The 17,337-nt window shown below is 37.0% G+C and overlaps 1 protein-coding gene across 1 annotated transcript in view; it reads right to left on the bottom strand.

Annotated features, from left to right (window-relative positions):
• Positions 1–3,967: 3,967 nt before the first annotated feature.
• Positions 3,968–17,337, bottom strand: part of LOC136841458 (inter-alpha-trypsin inhibitor heavy chain H4-like) — a 451,254-nt gene continuing 437,884 nt past the window's right edge. The window contains exons 7-15 of the mRNA XM_067108405.1: positions 16,510–16,626; positions 15,716–15,904; positions 9,076–9,289; positions 7,956–8,124; positions 7,463–7,678; positions 7,241–7,324; positions 6,732–6,946; positions 5,663–5,832; positions 3,968–5,046 (exon numbers count right to left, since the gene is read on the bottom strand). Of these exons, the coding sequence (XP_066964506.1) occupies positions 7,666–7,678; positions 7,956–8,124; positions 9,076–9,289; positions 15,716–15,904; positions 16,510–16,626 (702 nt within the window). The 3' untranslated portion in view covers positions 3,968–5,046; positions 5,663–5,832; positions 6,732–6,946; positions 7,241–7,324; positions 7,463–7,665. The remainder of the gene's footprint in view (positions 5,047–5,662; positions 5,833–6,731; positions 6,947–7,240; positions 7,325–7,462; positions 7,679–7,955; positions 8,125–9,075; positions 9,290–15,715; positions 15,905–16,509; positions 16,627–17,337) is intronic.

Below are 17,337 nucleotides of genomic sequence, written 5' to 3'. Positions count from 1 at the left end.
CTTCCGAGTCTCCCATGAGCCTTTTTACAGATAACTGGCTACTAGTCCATATGGCTCCCAATTCGTTACGTGAAATTCTCCCGTACACCTTCCCATTTGACGCGAAGAGGTCTACCATGAGTCTCCCTCTCAATATGGATAAGTTTCCCATACACCTACCTAACCATTGTAAGTCTCCCATGTACCTAATCAAATACTAAGGGCCCATCTCCCATAAGCCTTTCTATTCAGTAAAGGTTTAATCTCCCACAAACTTTTCCCATTTTATTCCCAAGGATTAGTCCTCCAAAAAATCTGGCAGTTTTGGCAAGAAAAAAAGAATAAGCACTTCCCACGCCTCAAACAACCCCACTTAAAAATTACCGTAGTATTTATTTATTATTTTTTTTTTTTTGTAGATTTTCTTCCATTTTTTTTAAAGTTAAAAATCTCTTCCCACTGGTACGAACAGCAGCAGCGGCAGCAGCAGCCATCATCACGAGGGTTTTAAAAAGCACCTGTATTTTGAAAACCGAAAAGAAAAGCGCAACAGAAACGGCTGCTTGTTTGAACGAATTTCTCTCTCTAGCCGAGAAGAAGAAGAAGAAGAAGAAGAAGAAGAAGAAGAAGATGAAGAAGAAAAAAGCGGAAATGGGGATTACTTTCCTCTCTTGAAATGTGACGAATTTCCAAAAGAGCACAAAAAAATGACCTGGAAAGGCGAAGACTGATTCGAATGAGTATCGTTAAATGTATTTCCATCAAAGATGACAGGAATGAAGAAAAATGAGAGAGAAAAGACGAATTTCGAACAACACTCCTACAAGGGGGCCGACCTTCCTTGGCTTCAAGGGGGACCTTCTTTGGCTTCTACGGGATCTTGTATCCCTATGGTTCAGGCTCTTTAATTTTTTTTTTAAACAGAATTAACTTCGAATTCCTCAGGAACAGGATATGAATTACAGACCACGTTATTATTAACCTCAAATGTAAAGTTTTAATAGTAGAATGATTGAAAATTTGCATGAGTATTTTATTTCACTCACTGAAGTGCATTCTACATAAATAAAATATATATATATATATATATATATATATATATATATATATATATATATATATATATATATATATATATATATATATATATATATATATATACATATAATATGCACAATGTCATATTTTATTCAAAAGTAATGACAGTTCAAAAATTTTCCAAAATTATAATTTTTCCCAATTTAGTGTCATTTTCTTCTTCGACAAAGTCCTCAGCCATTGCCCCTCATTTGCACACCCAAAATGAAACGGGGACCTCCTCTACGCCATAGCTAGAAAGTTCTTAACTGCGAGAAATACAGTACACAACGAAATTCACAAAATACAAACCTATGTAATACGCTTCGCGATAAAAAATAGTCCTCTCAAAAAAAAAATTGTTTTATATAATTCCCGACTACATTGAAATACCTATGATGAACAGTTATGAAAGTCATTCAGAAAATGTCTTACAATGCCTTACAATATGGAAAAAATGACGTTGTGAGATTACTACCTAAGTCACCTACTTTTCCCTGACTAAAAAATGCTAAGGAAATGGCCTCTACGTCTCGTCGTCGATTCCGTGGCTCATCTTGCTTTCATTGAAATGCCTTTTTTTTTTTTCTGGGATGGTGATATATTTAAGAGTCCACCTCTGATATACTTAACGTTGGAAGTATTGTGCGTTGACTATATAAAATGCCTTCCTCTTAACCTACAGCTTCTAACATGACTACAGTATTACACTTTTAAAGATGAGGCTACTTTCAATAAACATATCCTTTGACCGTTTAGGCTTCTACAGGGCCTTACGAAAGTGACCCCATTCAACCTGGTGAGAGCGTTTTGATTACGAGATCTCTTTCTGTTTCCACGCACTTATTGACGGGCGCTTCTGAAGTCATTGCTCTTGTGTCTGGTAAGAAAGGGAATTAAATGCTTCTTTCCTCCATCCACAACTGCTGGAGATAAATCGTAGACTTTGATTCATTGAGTAATGTGCGCAGTGCTCACGCGCAGCAATGCTTTGCTGTATTTGACCAGGAAACTATATTCAAGCCCCAGAGATGGACTTGGTATAAAATTCCACAGTCTTAAATCAAACGTTTACATTCCATTTTGTTAAATACAGGTCCCATTTTCCTTCAAGAGCGAACTGCTTCTTTTCCTCAATATACACTTTCGTGATACAGTATTCCTTTCTTATAAATGTATTGTTTTTTTGGATCCAAAATTAACGTGCACCCTCTTGTACATGTATTTTTCCTTTTGGATCCAGATTTAATGTACACTCTCTTGTGGATATGTTTCCTCTTGGATCCAAATCCATCATTCGGTACGAAGCAAGATGAGGAAGGAATGGAATTATTCGCCTTAATAACTACGGGTACAAAACTGCAAACCCAAATGTACCTATGAAAAAGAAAAAAAGGAAATCTTTAGCGATGAAGACGTTCATCAGCTGCAATTGTCCTCGATCAGAAACCCACCTAATAAACTATTCATCATATAACAACATCCATAGGAAAATATAGCGGTAATGTAAAAACTATAAACGCCTATGGTACTAAATAGATTTTTTTTATGAACCTAACCTATCAAGAACTAATACTGCAATTGTGGGTTGTTAGATGCCTCGAGTCCTTTTTTTTTTTAGTTTTCTTTTAATGGTTGCCTCCAGGAGTATTCAATGCCGGTTTAAATTCATTCACAAAATCTGATGAATTTTTTTGAATATACGTCTGCTTGGTCATTCACAGAACGCTCCCCAATGTGACTCAGTTATTCTCAATCAGAATAAAAATTCTTTTTTTAATATCAGGTTGGAGGTACCTTTTCTCTCCTTGCTTGCTCTCAGAGGAAATACTATCTAATCAAATAAAGGAATATATATATATATATATATATATATATATATATATATATATATATATATATATATATATATATATATATATATATATATATATATATATATATATATATATATATATATATATATATATATATATGTGTAAATATGGATATACAATTGAGAACTGGTTGAAATTAAAAATCCCATTTACAACTGTTATGAATAACAATGTCGAACTCATAAAAAATTGGAGAATGTAAAAATTTCCTTCATAAAAACAAAATTGGCAGCCAACTTCAAAATTCTCATAATCAAAATTAATAAAATTATTTCCTCTCTACAACATTCCGAGCTTTATAATATTACCAAAGAAACTTTCTGGTGGCAAAGCAATGTCTGTTGCATAATCTTGCAGTATGTCATGAATTTACTGTACAGCCTAGCGTTTTACTGCCTTCAGAGTAATTACTGGGGAAATACCTACTTCTAAATCTAGCTTAACATGACGGTATGACAGCACTAAGATTCTTTTTAGTTCCTCTCGCTTGCGAAAAACCTGTACTCTTGGCTTGAACCAATGCGAGAGTGGACTCCATCTTGGAAAAAAAAAAAAAGTGATTAAATTCACCTAACTGTAAAAAAAAAAAAAATCATATGGAAGCCTTGTCATTATTCCTGTTCAGAATGTCAGTAGGAAATCTTAAAACAACGGCGAAGAGCTATTTTTCCACTTGAAATATTGCGAACTCTTTTTTTTTTTTTCTTAAATGTCCTATATCATGACCAACTGGCAGTATCCCAGGTAATGTCTTATGTACATGAAAAATAAAAGAGTGCTCTTTTTTTTCCCCCCCAACTCTGCTTTAGTGACTCTACCCCCTTGGCGTGAACCACACAGGCCACTCAAGAAATTTTGATTGCAGTATACACCATTCAACAGCTTCTAAGACGAGGGGGGAAGACACCAGGGAGAGAGACTGCGTCCTACCCAAAGTTTCCTCCCGAGATTTCCGGCCGATCTCCTCAGCTACTCTTGGAAGATAAGTGACAGGCTGCTTCTTTGCAATGCAACAATATACCCTCAGGATTGTCTTTCTTTTTTTTAAAGTCATCTTCACTAGTCATAAAAAGCATCCTGGTACAAACTATATAAAAGCACAAAATCCATGCTAAATGGTAGAATAACAGAGAGAGAGAGAGAGAGAGAGAGAGAGAGAGAGAGGAGAGAGAGACGACATGAATAAAAGCCAGAAATAGAAAAACCCTTAGCTTGTAACACCTACATTTACTTCTTCTCTCGTATCTAAAAAAATGTCTGCATGGTTCCCCCCAAAAAGGAAAATCGGGATGGTAAGAAACTTCCTTTTTTTTTTTTTTTTTTCCTTCGAAACTTCTCAAGGTTCAATTACGAGTAGTGTTGAGTAGCTACTGCAGGCAGTCAAAAAAATAATTACCTCTTAACTACGGTACAAAGAACACTTCACTTAAAAAAGAGCTAATCTAGTATGTATTGTTCCCGATAAGCTGTAACAAACTTGACTACGATATTGCTATGAGCACTGACATGTTTATTATTATTAGTATTATTATTATTATTATTTTTGAGAGATAATCGAGAAATCTAACAATAAATAGGCAATACTTCTCACGTCTTTCTGAGAAGACAACGACGAGAGAGAGTGAGAGACAGAGACAGTGAGAGAAAATGAGAAAATCCTCTAATAACCTGTTGAACATTGACACATTCTGAAGTGATCAGTTCTGAATTTACATCGGCTATTTTCAACTCGAGTTTTTGAACTGGAATAATATTGGAATATCAAGTCAACTGTCTAGATTTAAAACACGATTTTCCCCTCACAATTTGGAGAATAAGATTTTCGAAAAAAAATATAAATATCGTTTCGAAGCTTTGATGATGAACAAATTTTAAAATTTCTTGTTTTTTTTTGTCGACCGACAGTGTCGCTTTGCCTGTCCATCCGGGGACATCCTATGAGTTTGCAAAAGCTAAAACACTTTCAAAGCCTTGGAATTGGTAGTAGTAATAAAACGTGGTAATAGCAGCAATGGTTAGTAGTAGTCCTACGTCACATTCTCGTCCTGGATCAAGTCGTTCCTTCTCTGGAAAAGTGTCATTTGATTGGCAGATGTATACCCACTGCGAAGACCTGAAACGAAGAGGGTGGAGGTAACGTTTTTATCCCAGTAAATCATAAACTTAAAATATCTGGGGAATTCAACTCATAAAAATATCTGATATATAATTTTTAAAATACAGCGTTACAACCGAAGACATTATAATGGATGAGAAGAGATTTGTATTGATTATAATTTATTATGACTGTAAAATTATGATTAAGTTTGGTAGGTGTATGTGGCTTGAAAGATGAAGTCTCCCAAAGCTTCAGTTTGAACCATAACCTGATCAAGCCAAGGTCTAAATGAAACTGATATGTCCTTGATTGCTTTACACTGTGTAGGACACTTGTTCTTTTTAATGATATTACAGTATAACTTACTTGGTCTTTTTTCTCTCCTATATATATCTCACATATATATATATATATATATATATATATATATATATATATATATATATATATATATATATATATATATATATATATATACAAATACATATATATATATGTATTTGTAATGGAGACCTCAACCTAACCTACTGTGTATTACTCAAATCCCAAATGGATTCTTCCATTTGGACTTGAAGCTTCGTAGTGTCCTGTGCATCTATATTTATAACAAATAAAAGCATAATTATATAACAAATTTTGACTGACTATAGTATGAAAGACGATGGATAATATTAGCATCGCCCATGGAATTCTCGACTTTTCACTATCATTCGCCAGTGACATGGATCCGAAGTTCATATAGTTGAAATCGTTGAAGCCTTCGACATCAGAGTCCGAATAGTCGCCCTGATCACTGAGAACCTGTAAAGAGAATTTGAAAAATCAAAATGAAGGCTGAGAGCAAACAAGCCACTGAGACTGACTCCCGAATCAGGTTTGCAAAACACATTAAACATTTATCGTCATAATGGTATCTCAGGCATAACTCTTACTGAATAAAGTCAGAGATCTTGCTGCGTTAAAGTTATTTATATTTTGGATGCCAAATAAAAAAGGTACGTCCAGAAAGCTTCTATTTTTCAGTGTACACGTGAAACTAATGAACAAGTCTACTGGCCCATCCCTAGCATGACCTATGTAGACTGAGGTGAAACCATGAGAGCTGTAGCCTAAACTGCTCACGCCCAGTTTTCTGACTTTAATCACATTGAACTGGGGTCCATGTCTCAAGACCCATTTCCTTATTGACTGACAAAAACAGTGGATTTGAATTATGCATCTCTGTGATACAGTACTCTGAATAAAATGCTACTGTTTATTCATGTGGGACTTTGCTTCCTTCAAATCCCTTGTTGAAAGGCAGCTGTGCTTCACTGTCAACAAGTGGCAGACGTCATATCCCAGTCCTAAACTTGGTTCTTATGAAACAAAAGGTAATCTAAGTAGAAAAACCCGAAGGACGCCAAAGATGGTTAATTCACCAAGGCTTCACTGACATGGTGGCATGGCAATTCTCCTGGTATCAAAACAAAGGTTTGTTAGGAAGTCTATGGGAAATACATGAGCCCAAACCGTTCCCAGCTTAGGGGAAGCCTAAGGGCAATACTTGAGCCCAAACTGTTCCCAGTTTAGGGGAAGCTTAAGGGCAATACTTGAGCTCAAACTGTTCCCAGCTTAGGGGAAGCCTAAGGTCAATACTTGAGCCTAAACTGTCCCCAGTTTAAAAACTATGGTCATCATACAAAGTGAGACAAACAAACCTGGATAGATTTCGGGTTGAAGGACCGTACGACAGAATCTTGTGGGTCCAGATTGACGCTAAAGGTTCCGTTGCCATCAGTCATCTCTTCTTCTGGAGGAGTCAGTGCGTGTTCGTCTCAGCCTCTTCTTCTTCTTCGTCATCTTCGTAGTCTTTGCAGTTCTCTTTGTCGGGCTGGACCACGACTAACGACGTGAGCGGAGTCACAAAGTGATGCTGGAATATAATACAGTGTGATGCAATATATTTCTCACTTGTTTGATGAGCTTCCAGAGAATCAGCGTCCTTTTAAGTCTATAAAAATGAGAAACTAAGCCAGTTGTTAAAAGAAACCAGGCCATTCATTGGTCGAAAATTGTTAAGTATAAGTTTCAGACCATATATTAGGCTCTATTGAATACACAATAAAATACATAAAACAAAATCAGTACAACCACTTACTTCCACTACAAATTCTGACTATTTGTAAAATATTCACACACTGACCCTATACATGTACAGAATGCATACCTCCAGTGCGATTCGTAGAGCCTTCTTCCTCGCTACTTCTTTCTCGTGATTTCCTTTAGCGGCCTTTTCTGCTGATAAGAGATCCTGTAAAAAAAAGATAGTCGTGTTACTATTCTATTCTTGTTAGTTTCTTGTTCCTCAGCTCATGTACATTTCCAGGCGCAGGCTCTAAAGGAAACTAAAGACGGCAAATAAGAAATAAATTTAAGACGTTCCAGTCACCTTCACTTTCTGGAAAGCCCAGAGCCTCTTGATGAAGTTCCTGGGAGTAGGAGCTAGGTGCAGATGGTCCAGCAAGTGGTGATCAGGTGGGAGGACAGTGTTCCAGTCTGTGACTCCCATGAAGAACTGACCGTTACGTCCCTGGCCAGTGATGTTGGCGCGGAGACCGCTCGGCTGCTCCGCTTCTGTCTGGCCTGCCACCACTAACTCTGTACCCTGGTGATGATAAAGACAGGGGTAAAATGGTAAGAATAACGGTGGTTAACGTACATAATATATATACAGCATATCTTAATGCAAATTTTACTGATCATTATCAACAGCACTGTTCTTTAACAAAGTGTAAGATTCATAAGCACGTTGACTGCTTAATATACTGTTAAACTACTATACAAAAGTGCTTTTAAAGAATCACAGATAACAGTGACCAAACTTTAATCACTAAGAAGTATTAAATGCGCAAGCTGGCAATAGTTCAGTCACTCATACTCACATGGAAATAGTTGTAGAAGTGTGTGTTTGTGACGCTGTCAAGCACAACAGCATCGTCAGAGTAGCTGAAGCGGACGTCCAGAAGAATAGGCATTGACAGCTCCTCGTAGAAGCCTTTGAGTTGGTCAGCTGCATCTGTCTTCGTATATCTTCCTGGAGGTGCCATGGTTCTGAAAAAGCACAGGCTTTGTTAACCAGTGTAAAGGATTATGGGACGACAAGCAACCAGATGCCCCTTTAATCAAGGAAATTGAAAAGAAAGCGAAGGCGAGTTTGAAAGCTTATGAGGCAAGGAAGAGATTTCAAAATCAGAAAAAGCCATTTATTAGCACATTCAAGGCAAGACAAACGGTATATGTTTATAAAATTAAAAGATACAGGAAGAGATTTCAAAAGCTTCGTATCAGAGGAAAATGAACAGCCATTGCATAGCACATTCCAAGAATTGCCAATTTCCACGTGCAATTTCTTATCAATAATTCTCTTAGGTTTTGCTTTGGTAGGAGGGTTATAAAATTAAAGATTTGGATACAGTGTTTTTGATCAGGAAATCCTTTGGTGATAGATCTTTTACTAAAATTTAACCTTAATCATTTATTTCACAGCTGTGGTTCATCTAATGATTTTTTTCCCAAAAGGAAAAAAGGATTTTCTGGCATACATGACATTACAGAACTTACTGCTTGCCTACACCCCATACTCTGTTTATTTCCCCTCAGTGCATTGGGTTTGGTGAATATGTTTCCCACCTTACCCTACTTGTATCGTATATTTGGATCTAATCGACTACCACAAATTAAGCCCATCCCAAATTCTATAATAAAATGCACTGATTACATTTTTAACACTCAATTAGGCCACAATGAGCATCTCCGTTTGTTGGTACTCACATCAGTTAACTGTGTGACCATTGTAAGTGGCTGAGGATTGGACATTTTCAACTTTTGATTTTCTAAGTGACTGCTTAATACAGAATCTCAAGGCAAAGAGAAAGAAGCTTGTTACTTATATCTCATTAGAGAAAGCTTTTTTTTTGTCACTATCAACATACACATAAACTGCAAAGCAAATGACTTGACTGAGAATGTAAGGAGGAAGAACCCAAATCTTGTACAACAAACCTGTAGGGAAATCCTTCCAGGTTGCATGTCTGCCCTCTGCCTGAAGCCAAGGCAGCAGAACACGGCAGCTTTGTCCTTGCTGTTGCACCTCAGACGTTCCGGGGGATAGGGCGTGGGTCACTCCTGCTGTGGGCTGCCCGTCCGTCAACATGATAATGATGTGGGGTCTGACCGAGCCTGTGACCAGGTGATCTAGGTTCTGGTCGAAGGAGTCCTGAAAGTAAAATGAGCGAAGGCAGGTCATTCTCTGAGGAGCAAAGTTCGGCTACTCACTGCCTGGTGGGTAAACAGGACCTCGTTACTGGCCTAACGATGAAGGTATATCATTAGCAAAAGCAGCGTTGGAAATATGCATATATTCTTTGCTCACAAGTTAACAAAACAGTATATCAGTGATGGAATAATATCACATTACTCATCTAGTTAGACATACGCGTGAAATGAATTTGACGAATACAATTGAGTTCGTTGAGTGCTCATGGGAAAAAAAAAAAAATCAAGATACATATACATAGACAACCAGTGAATTTAACAATATGGTGCAGTGACAAGACACGGTACTGTGCAGAATCAATGGTGCAGTGCTCGTGCGATTGGTGCAGTGCCTGGGTGAGGTGCAGTGCTAAGAAAAAAAAACTTGTTCCGCAGCGGAACAAACATGGCTCTGAAACAATAGAAATGTGGCTTTTAAAAAGGACAGAAGAAAGGAAAGAGAACAGTTCTGGTGGAAGTGCACATGGGGTGGGGCGGTTGAGAGGTGAGTGAGTAGGAGAAGGGGGGAGTGAAACAGAGGGAGGGAAGGAGTACAGGTGAGAAACCTCCTCGATCTCGACACAACAGGTAATGTGGTCATTTTGGTCTAAGGTGGAATAACAAAAAGAGATAACTGCCATTGTTGCCAAGAACAGAAACGATGCATAAACACATTGGATGATTACCCATTATATGAACTAAGGGAAATTAAGGGTTATCTTAGAATAAATTGTCTCAATAAACCTTTTTACTCTCGTTTCTTATTCTTGGCCACAGAATGTGCAATGAAAAGGAATGGCTACGAGGAAGTGTTTCGCTTCGTGGGTAGAGGAATGTCTGGACACAAGACTTGGAGGAGATTTTGGAAGGTGGGTATGATCAGTAGTGGTAGAGTCAATGTGCATCAGAATATTGGGTTGCGACAGGGATGTCTCTGCCTTGCGTGAACTTATTCAGAAAATTTCTTTTTATGAAACGGAAAGACAATTTGGGATTTTAACGAGGCAAGACAAGCCATTTAGATACTGAGATGTCTCTAACATTCAAAGATCTCTAGGAGTTTTACCAGTGACACAGAAAACTCAAAATTTGGTGCCCGGAGAGGCAGAGTGTCGGATGTCAACATCAGGACTGACATGAAAATTTTTAAGAGGACACGTCCTACAAAAAGGGGCGAACATACAAAGAGGAATCCAGTACACAAATGAAAGGAATTTTGTGGGTGACAAAGTGTCCCATTGTATGAAGACAAAGACAACACCGTCATCATCCCCAAAATAATGATAGTAGATAGATAGATGGACTGAGAGATAGAGAGATGGAGAGAGAGAGAGAGAGAGAGAGCGAGGACGTCCAGGAAGAATCCGCCAATCAGGACTAAGAGGCTTCTTCTTCGAGGACCCTTCGGGGAGAGAGAGAGAGAGAGAGAGAGACATAAAGAGAAGAGGAGGCATTGATTGAGATGGAATGAAATTCGTCTTTCTGGTCCTCTGACGAGTCTTTACCGGTTGTTGACAGGAACTGGTTTCAGGTCCAATGCTTCTTCTCCTTTGACTGTACATGCGGCCAGTAATAGATGGTAATGAGGTTGTGGGGGAGGGCTGGTGCCGTCCAGCGCCATCTGAACTGGAGGAATGGGTGGTCATCACCTAGGCACATGAGCGCCTGTCATCATCATCATCATCATCATCATCATCACCATCATCATCATCATGAGTCTCACCATCATCTCCACCACCATCATCATCATCATCAGCATCATCATCATCATCATGAGTCTCACCATCATCTCCACCACCACCATCATCATCATCATCATCACTGCTACTGCTATCACTTCATTTCCTGTTCTCTCCCCTTTCACTCTTTCTTATTTTTCCACGAACCCTCTTGAAGATGCAGATGGTAAGACTCAATTGTGTGAGATTCGTCAAGGAACTTATGTAGAGACATTTCCACTGACGTCTGAAGGTGTACATTGTTGGACATATATGTGTATATTTTGGAATGGGACACCAGGGCAGTGTAGATACTCCAGGGACACAGGTGGACATCGCATTCTCTCTCACGTCCTCATCACCAAACAAAATAACTATGAACAATGTTGTTGATGACACTCGTACATATAATCTAGTGTTGTAAAGTAACTATTTAAGAAAAAAAAAACGACAATTTTCAATGTAAGAGCTAAACAGAGCTACGTGATAAAAATTACATATACTCTAACATCCCACATGTGTTAAACAAATCCTATACATATAATAAAAGTGGATGAATTCTTCACTCCATGAAAATCAGCACTGGAAAAGAATTCTTTCTCAACGTAATTCAGTGCAACATGGAACACCAAAACTGCACAAGTGAATCACTTAATATTGAAATTATAACAGCAATAAATAAAAATTCATATTTCTACTTAGTGACAACATGATATTGAATAATCACAACCAGTTTTAAAAGCTGCTTCAGATATAAAAAGGCACAAATTCTGTGCGTTCACTTCCAAATTGATATATATTTCAGTACATACATCTGAAAATCCTGTAACGTTTCCACAACGAAGAACCAACTCTGAATTTCTCATTTTCCCCAGACACAATTATTAGGAGTTTGTTACATTTCCTCGTTAGTTTCCAAAACTTCATATAAATTCCGGAGGCAGTTTCCTCGCTACAAACTCCGAGTTTCCATTTCTCTTTTCCACAATTTTATGTCTCACTATAAAGAGAAAAATATTTCGATTACTTTTAGTTCTCACTTCTCTGTTTTCTTCGGTTTTGTAAAGTTCTGAAGAGCACTGCAAGGCACATTACTGCTTGAGGGTCTGGGAGATTACGGTGCTCCTGACACTTAAATATGGTAATTTTTCTTTTTCTGAGAAGAGCTCAAAATCCGATTTCCAAATTTCTGACATTTTTCCCGTTTCATTTACACCCTTTTCTTGCACTCTTTGAAACTTGAAGCCTTTCTAGATTGTACCTTCGACACCGGGCACAAACCATCTCTTTTGCTGATCTCCCGTCGACTGGGCGATTCCTAAACGCCTCACACGTCTTTCTTATCCAGCTCCCATTTGCTGGCTAATGACCTGATGACAATTCGCGCGATTTATCGATGATTACCTCTCGTGCTCCCAATGACGTGGCTATCAGCATCGTCAGAATAGTCTCATTAGGCTTTGAGGGTATTTATAGCCTCAAGATGACCATGACTATCTTTTAATTCTCCTGGGAAATTTAATTTTCTGTGAAATCTTCTGCTTGCATAAGAGGGAAAGCAACGATCTGTGTTACTTTCGTTCATCGCATTGGCACTAAAAAAGTCTCCATTTTCCTTAAGGAATTGGTAGATTCTGCTGGAGTGGAATTCAGTTAAAAAAAAAAAGTCTTTATTTTCTCATCTAACTTTTTCTAGTTTGGAGAAATCTGTCATTGAAACAGTGGCACAATTAGATAACATACTTCTAAATAATATTCCCTGGTCTATCCAGCACACTTCCGTTTTACACTTTATTTTTATATACATTTTTATAAATTTTTCATCATTCTTGCTCATGGCTTTCAAGAAGTCCTTGAATTATAACCTTTACCATGGTTCTATTTTATTTTTCTAATAAATTCCTTGGATTTCACTGTACATGGAATTTTTGGGTCGCTTAAAAAAAAAGGTAATATGTTTTTTCCCTTCACTCGCGAGGGTAAATTGTGTATTCCTTGTGAAAAATATGCTCTAATTCTCACGAACAAATCGTGCCTTTGTAACTGAGAATTTTATTACTGCTTGTCACAAAGAAACAAAAAAATTCTTCCTCATGACAACTGCAGCTTAGTCCGCTCGTCATGAAACCTTGTTTTTCTTTCCAGATATATTCAGCCTCGATTATGAAGAATATTTCATTTTCACTTTGAAGGATCTCGTCATTTTTCTCACGAGGAATGCTGCAATTTTTGCATTACTCGAAACATTGCTTTGTCTTGCTCTGAACAAGAGGTAATTACCTACACACAGCTCATCGATAAAAATTCACTAATTAAGGCGTTGCAGTCATTGCAACAGAAAAGTAAGTGATCTTCACAAGGACATAATTGACGGTTAACGCGTATCTGATGAAAATAATCACTAGTCAATTATGAAGAAGGATTAACTCGTGATGTGATTTTCCATGAAGTTCAGTAATGGTTTTTCAAGTAATAAGTATAAAATGGAACAATACACTTTACTCAATATATATATATATATATATATATATATATATATATATATATAGTGTATAATTTATACACATACATAATAGATACATCTTCCTTTCAGCCATACACCACAAAAGTTATTTCCACACTTTCTCACTTGACACAGACTCTCACACAATTTGACAATACTTCCATTCAAAGACACTAATGATAATTCTGCAGATTAAGACACCTTTTAATGTCTCGTACCAGAACGAAGAACAGTTGGGAACAAAGCAACAGTTAAATAAATTCAACGAGTTTAATTACATCTTTTTACTGCTAAATTACTTAACTAACTTATTGATGGCTGGTCATATGAAAGTTCATACTAAGTCTAACATTTTATAGTGTCTATCACTGATGCTCTATTCCCATCTGTTATTCCCGAATTTCTGGCTTTTTACATTTAAAAGTACACCTGAAGAGGGCAGATTACATTGAACTTCCCAGCAACCGTATTGGAAGGTTTTCGTGGTACCTTGTTTCTGAAACTGTTGTCTAGTGAAAACAACAGCAGCATGTGAGGGGGGTGGTAGTGGTGTCATCTGTAAATTTACATGATCCTAAAATGTAAACAAACCTCCAAACAAAACGGAACTCTGAAAATACGTTTCAAACAATAAAAGATAAATGTTCTCTCTGTGCCTTAAAGTATACAACATAAACGGAATTAAAACATATACTTATCAAATCATTTTCGTAAATCATAAACCTGAAGCTTAACGCACTCCACCTGCAGTCACTCTATCGAAAACAAAACGTAAACAACTGATAAAACAACTGCCTATCAACAGACACTGAGTGCTGGTCACCTCAGAGCAAACAAAACGTCCTTTTCTGGCCTGATGTTCATCCACATTTCGTACAGCAAGAAAGGGAGAGAGAGAGAGAGAGAGAGAGAGAGAGAGAGAGAGAGAGAGAGAGAGAGAGAGAGAGAGAGAGAGAGAGAGAGAAGCTGGTGGAAATGAGAATGGAAGAGATATATAAAGCTGCAGTGGACAGTAAAGTAAGAAACTAGAATATCGAAAGCGTTAGCTGACACTCTTTGGACAGATTTCTGTTCTGAATAAACAACACTGACTGACAGAACTTTGAACGAGAAATGAACCAGATTCAGACGTCCCATTTGCTAAGTCATATTCATTCTACCTGTGGATTAATCAAGGTCTCGTGATATATTAAATAAATAGGAGAGAGGATGTCCCTAATCCATCCTCAGCTTCCAGAGTTCTGAAAGGGTCTTAAGGAAAAAATAAAATACGTTCAACTTTTCTACCCTTAACTTTCCAAATACTGAGAATGCTTTACTATTAGCTTCTCACTTCCAGAGAAAGTCTTGTGTTAAATGACACGTTCAACTTTACTCTTAGCGTTCATAAAGATGATCTGATCTTGTGATAAAAAAAGAACACCGGTACCCTATAACTTTCCTTTAGTTTAGTATTTACTTTAAAGAAATCTTGTAACGGAAAACAACAGGCCCAGATTCACCTTCGAATTCTATAAAAGTAAAAATTCGGCAATTCAGACAAAGCTTAAACAATTAAAGTTTCAATGTCCCCACCAATTCGTAAATACAATCTCTGATGTCACATACCTCGCTTTTTTTATGCTGATAAGAGATAATTATTGCGGACTGATTCTGAGCGGGTAGTGAAATAATAAAATTGTTGATGCAAGATGAATAAATGAAAAATGAATAAGTAAATAAAAAGTAGGTGAAACTAAACAATATAATACAGAAGATAAATACAGTAAATGTACTGTAAACAGTACATTGCGAATCAGAACGACGTATTAAAATTTTGTGGTAACTCATTCCTGAAGGAAATTTTGAATCCAATAAAAAAAACCGCCATATCACAAGACCTTAATTAATACTATATTCCACTTCACTCATGCAAAAAAAAAAAATAATGAAAAATATAATCTTGACACATATAGAAGGAAAGGAAAGTCTTCTCTTCATTTTGAATTACATTGTACAGGTATAAGTATTTGGTCCACGTACTGAACTGATTTAAAGGAGCCATCATAAGAGTTAAGAAAAAAAATATTGACGTAATTCAAAATATACAACATTCCTCACCTTGGATCATTCATTTTTTTTTTTTTTGGTTAACATAAGCAAAGTGACCTTTGAGGGGGAGCCTGACCTTTAAGCCCAGATCGATATTTGTTCCGCCTTCCGCCTGAAGGCTGTTGATGAATTTCTTGGCCTTTCTCACGGCGGTTCCGGAGTAGCGCATCGTCCCCAGGCGGTCGGTGCCGTCCGAGAAGTGGATGATGTTGAAGGTGTCCCCGGCGTTGAGCTCCGTCAGGATGTGCCGGAGGGCGTCTTTCACCTGCAAGAGTGGAGTAACTGAATAAACACGGCTCCGGAAAATAAACAGATTGATTACAGATAAGTAAAATGTGGCTCAATGAATAGGAAAGCAAGCATATTAATGTCGATACCTGTCTGTGTGTCATGTTCGTATGTATGCATGTGCATGCATGCATATATGCATAAAGAAACATACACACACAATATATATATATATATATATATATATATATATATATATATAATATATATATATATATGTATGTGTGTGTGTGTGTGTGTGTGTGTGTCTGCAATTTATTGAGTTGAATTACAGCCTATAAATTAAAGAAATACAAAAAGAGGCATTAACAGGACAGGCACGCCTATAATGAAACAACGTAGATATATATATACATAAAAATGTACATTCATATTCATAGTAAGGAATAAGGATATCAATATAAAAATTAATGCCAGTAACCTGGGCACACTATCATGGACATCACAGACGAAGCTTATAATAGACTTGAAATTCCCTTTTTTTATTAAATTGAACCCAGTTGCAAGAAAACCCCCTCACCAATCCATGAGGAAATCATGTTAGCTAATTTTCCTCACCCCTCCTCAGAGCCTCCTCCTCACCTGTAAGATTTTCCTCCCTTCCATGGACCCAGAAGTGTCAATCAGGAAAGTGATGTGCTTAGGAGTGTACTGAAGGTCCACAGGAGCGAAGAAGTGGACGAAATATCCGTCTTCAATCTGGAAAAAGGAGGCAGAGGTTATGGGGGACAGTGTTGCCAAGTGAGACAGAATTGTGATGTCTCAGAAAATCCTGTCGGCAATTCTGATAAATTCAGATTTACGAGTTATGGAGACAATGTTGAACACTGAAGTTAACTAAAAAATTATTGGTACTAAAACTTTTGATATCCAGATTACTTCAGCATCAAATGTAGTGAAGAATTGTTGAAAACTGAAAAAACGTAAATGTTTTCACAGAACTCCAGAATCAAGAATTGTGGAGACGATATTGACTATCAAAATTAACCCAAAATTATTGGTACTAAAAATTTTTTAATTCACATCAATTCAATTTCAAATTTAGTGAAAATATTGTTCAAAATTGAAAAACGTAAAAATTGCCAATTGGAAAACTGTTAGAAATTTCCATTATTCTCAATAAACTGTCGGCACTTCAGATTATTTCAGAGAGTGTTGGCAAATTTGGTTTTTCACAACATGCAGTGCAATAAAAAATGTAATTATTAATCTGTTTGCTTTGTTTTTCCATCAATTTTTTTAATCCCACCCAAATAACGTTCGATTTTAATGCCAAAAATATACTTCCCGGAAAATTAAGATGAACGATTTTATCTAATATAATACCACACCAAGTGATTCCACTTCACAGTTTCAAATGACCTACTCCAACTATCCAGTTAAAAAAAAGACACATTCCAACTACTCAGT

This window comes from Macrobrachium rosenbergii, chromosome 9 (genome assembly GCF_040412425.1).
Source record: "Macrobrachium rosenbergii isolate ZJJX-2024 chromosome 9, ASM4041242v1, whole genome shotgun sequence".
Classification (NCBI taxonomy): domain Eukaryota; kingdom Metazoa; phylum Arthropoda; class Malacostraca; order Decapoda; family Palaemonidae; genus Macrobrachium; species Macrobrachium rosenbergii.
This window is presented reverse-complemented; position numbering and strand designations above follow the sequence as displayed.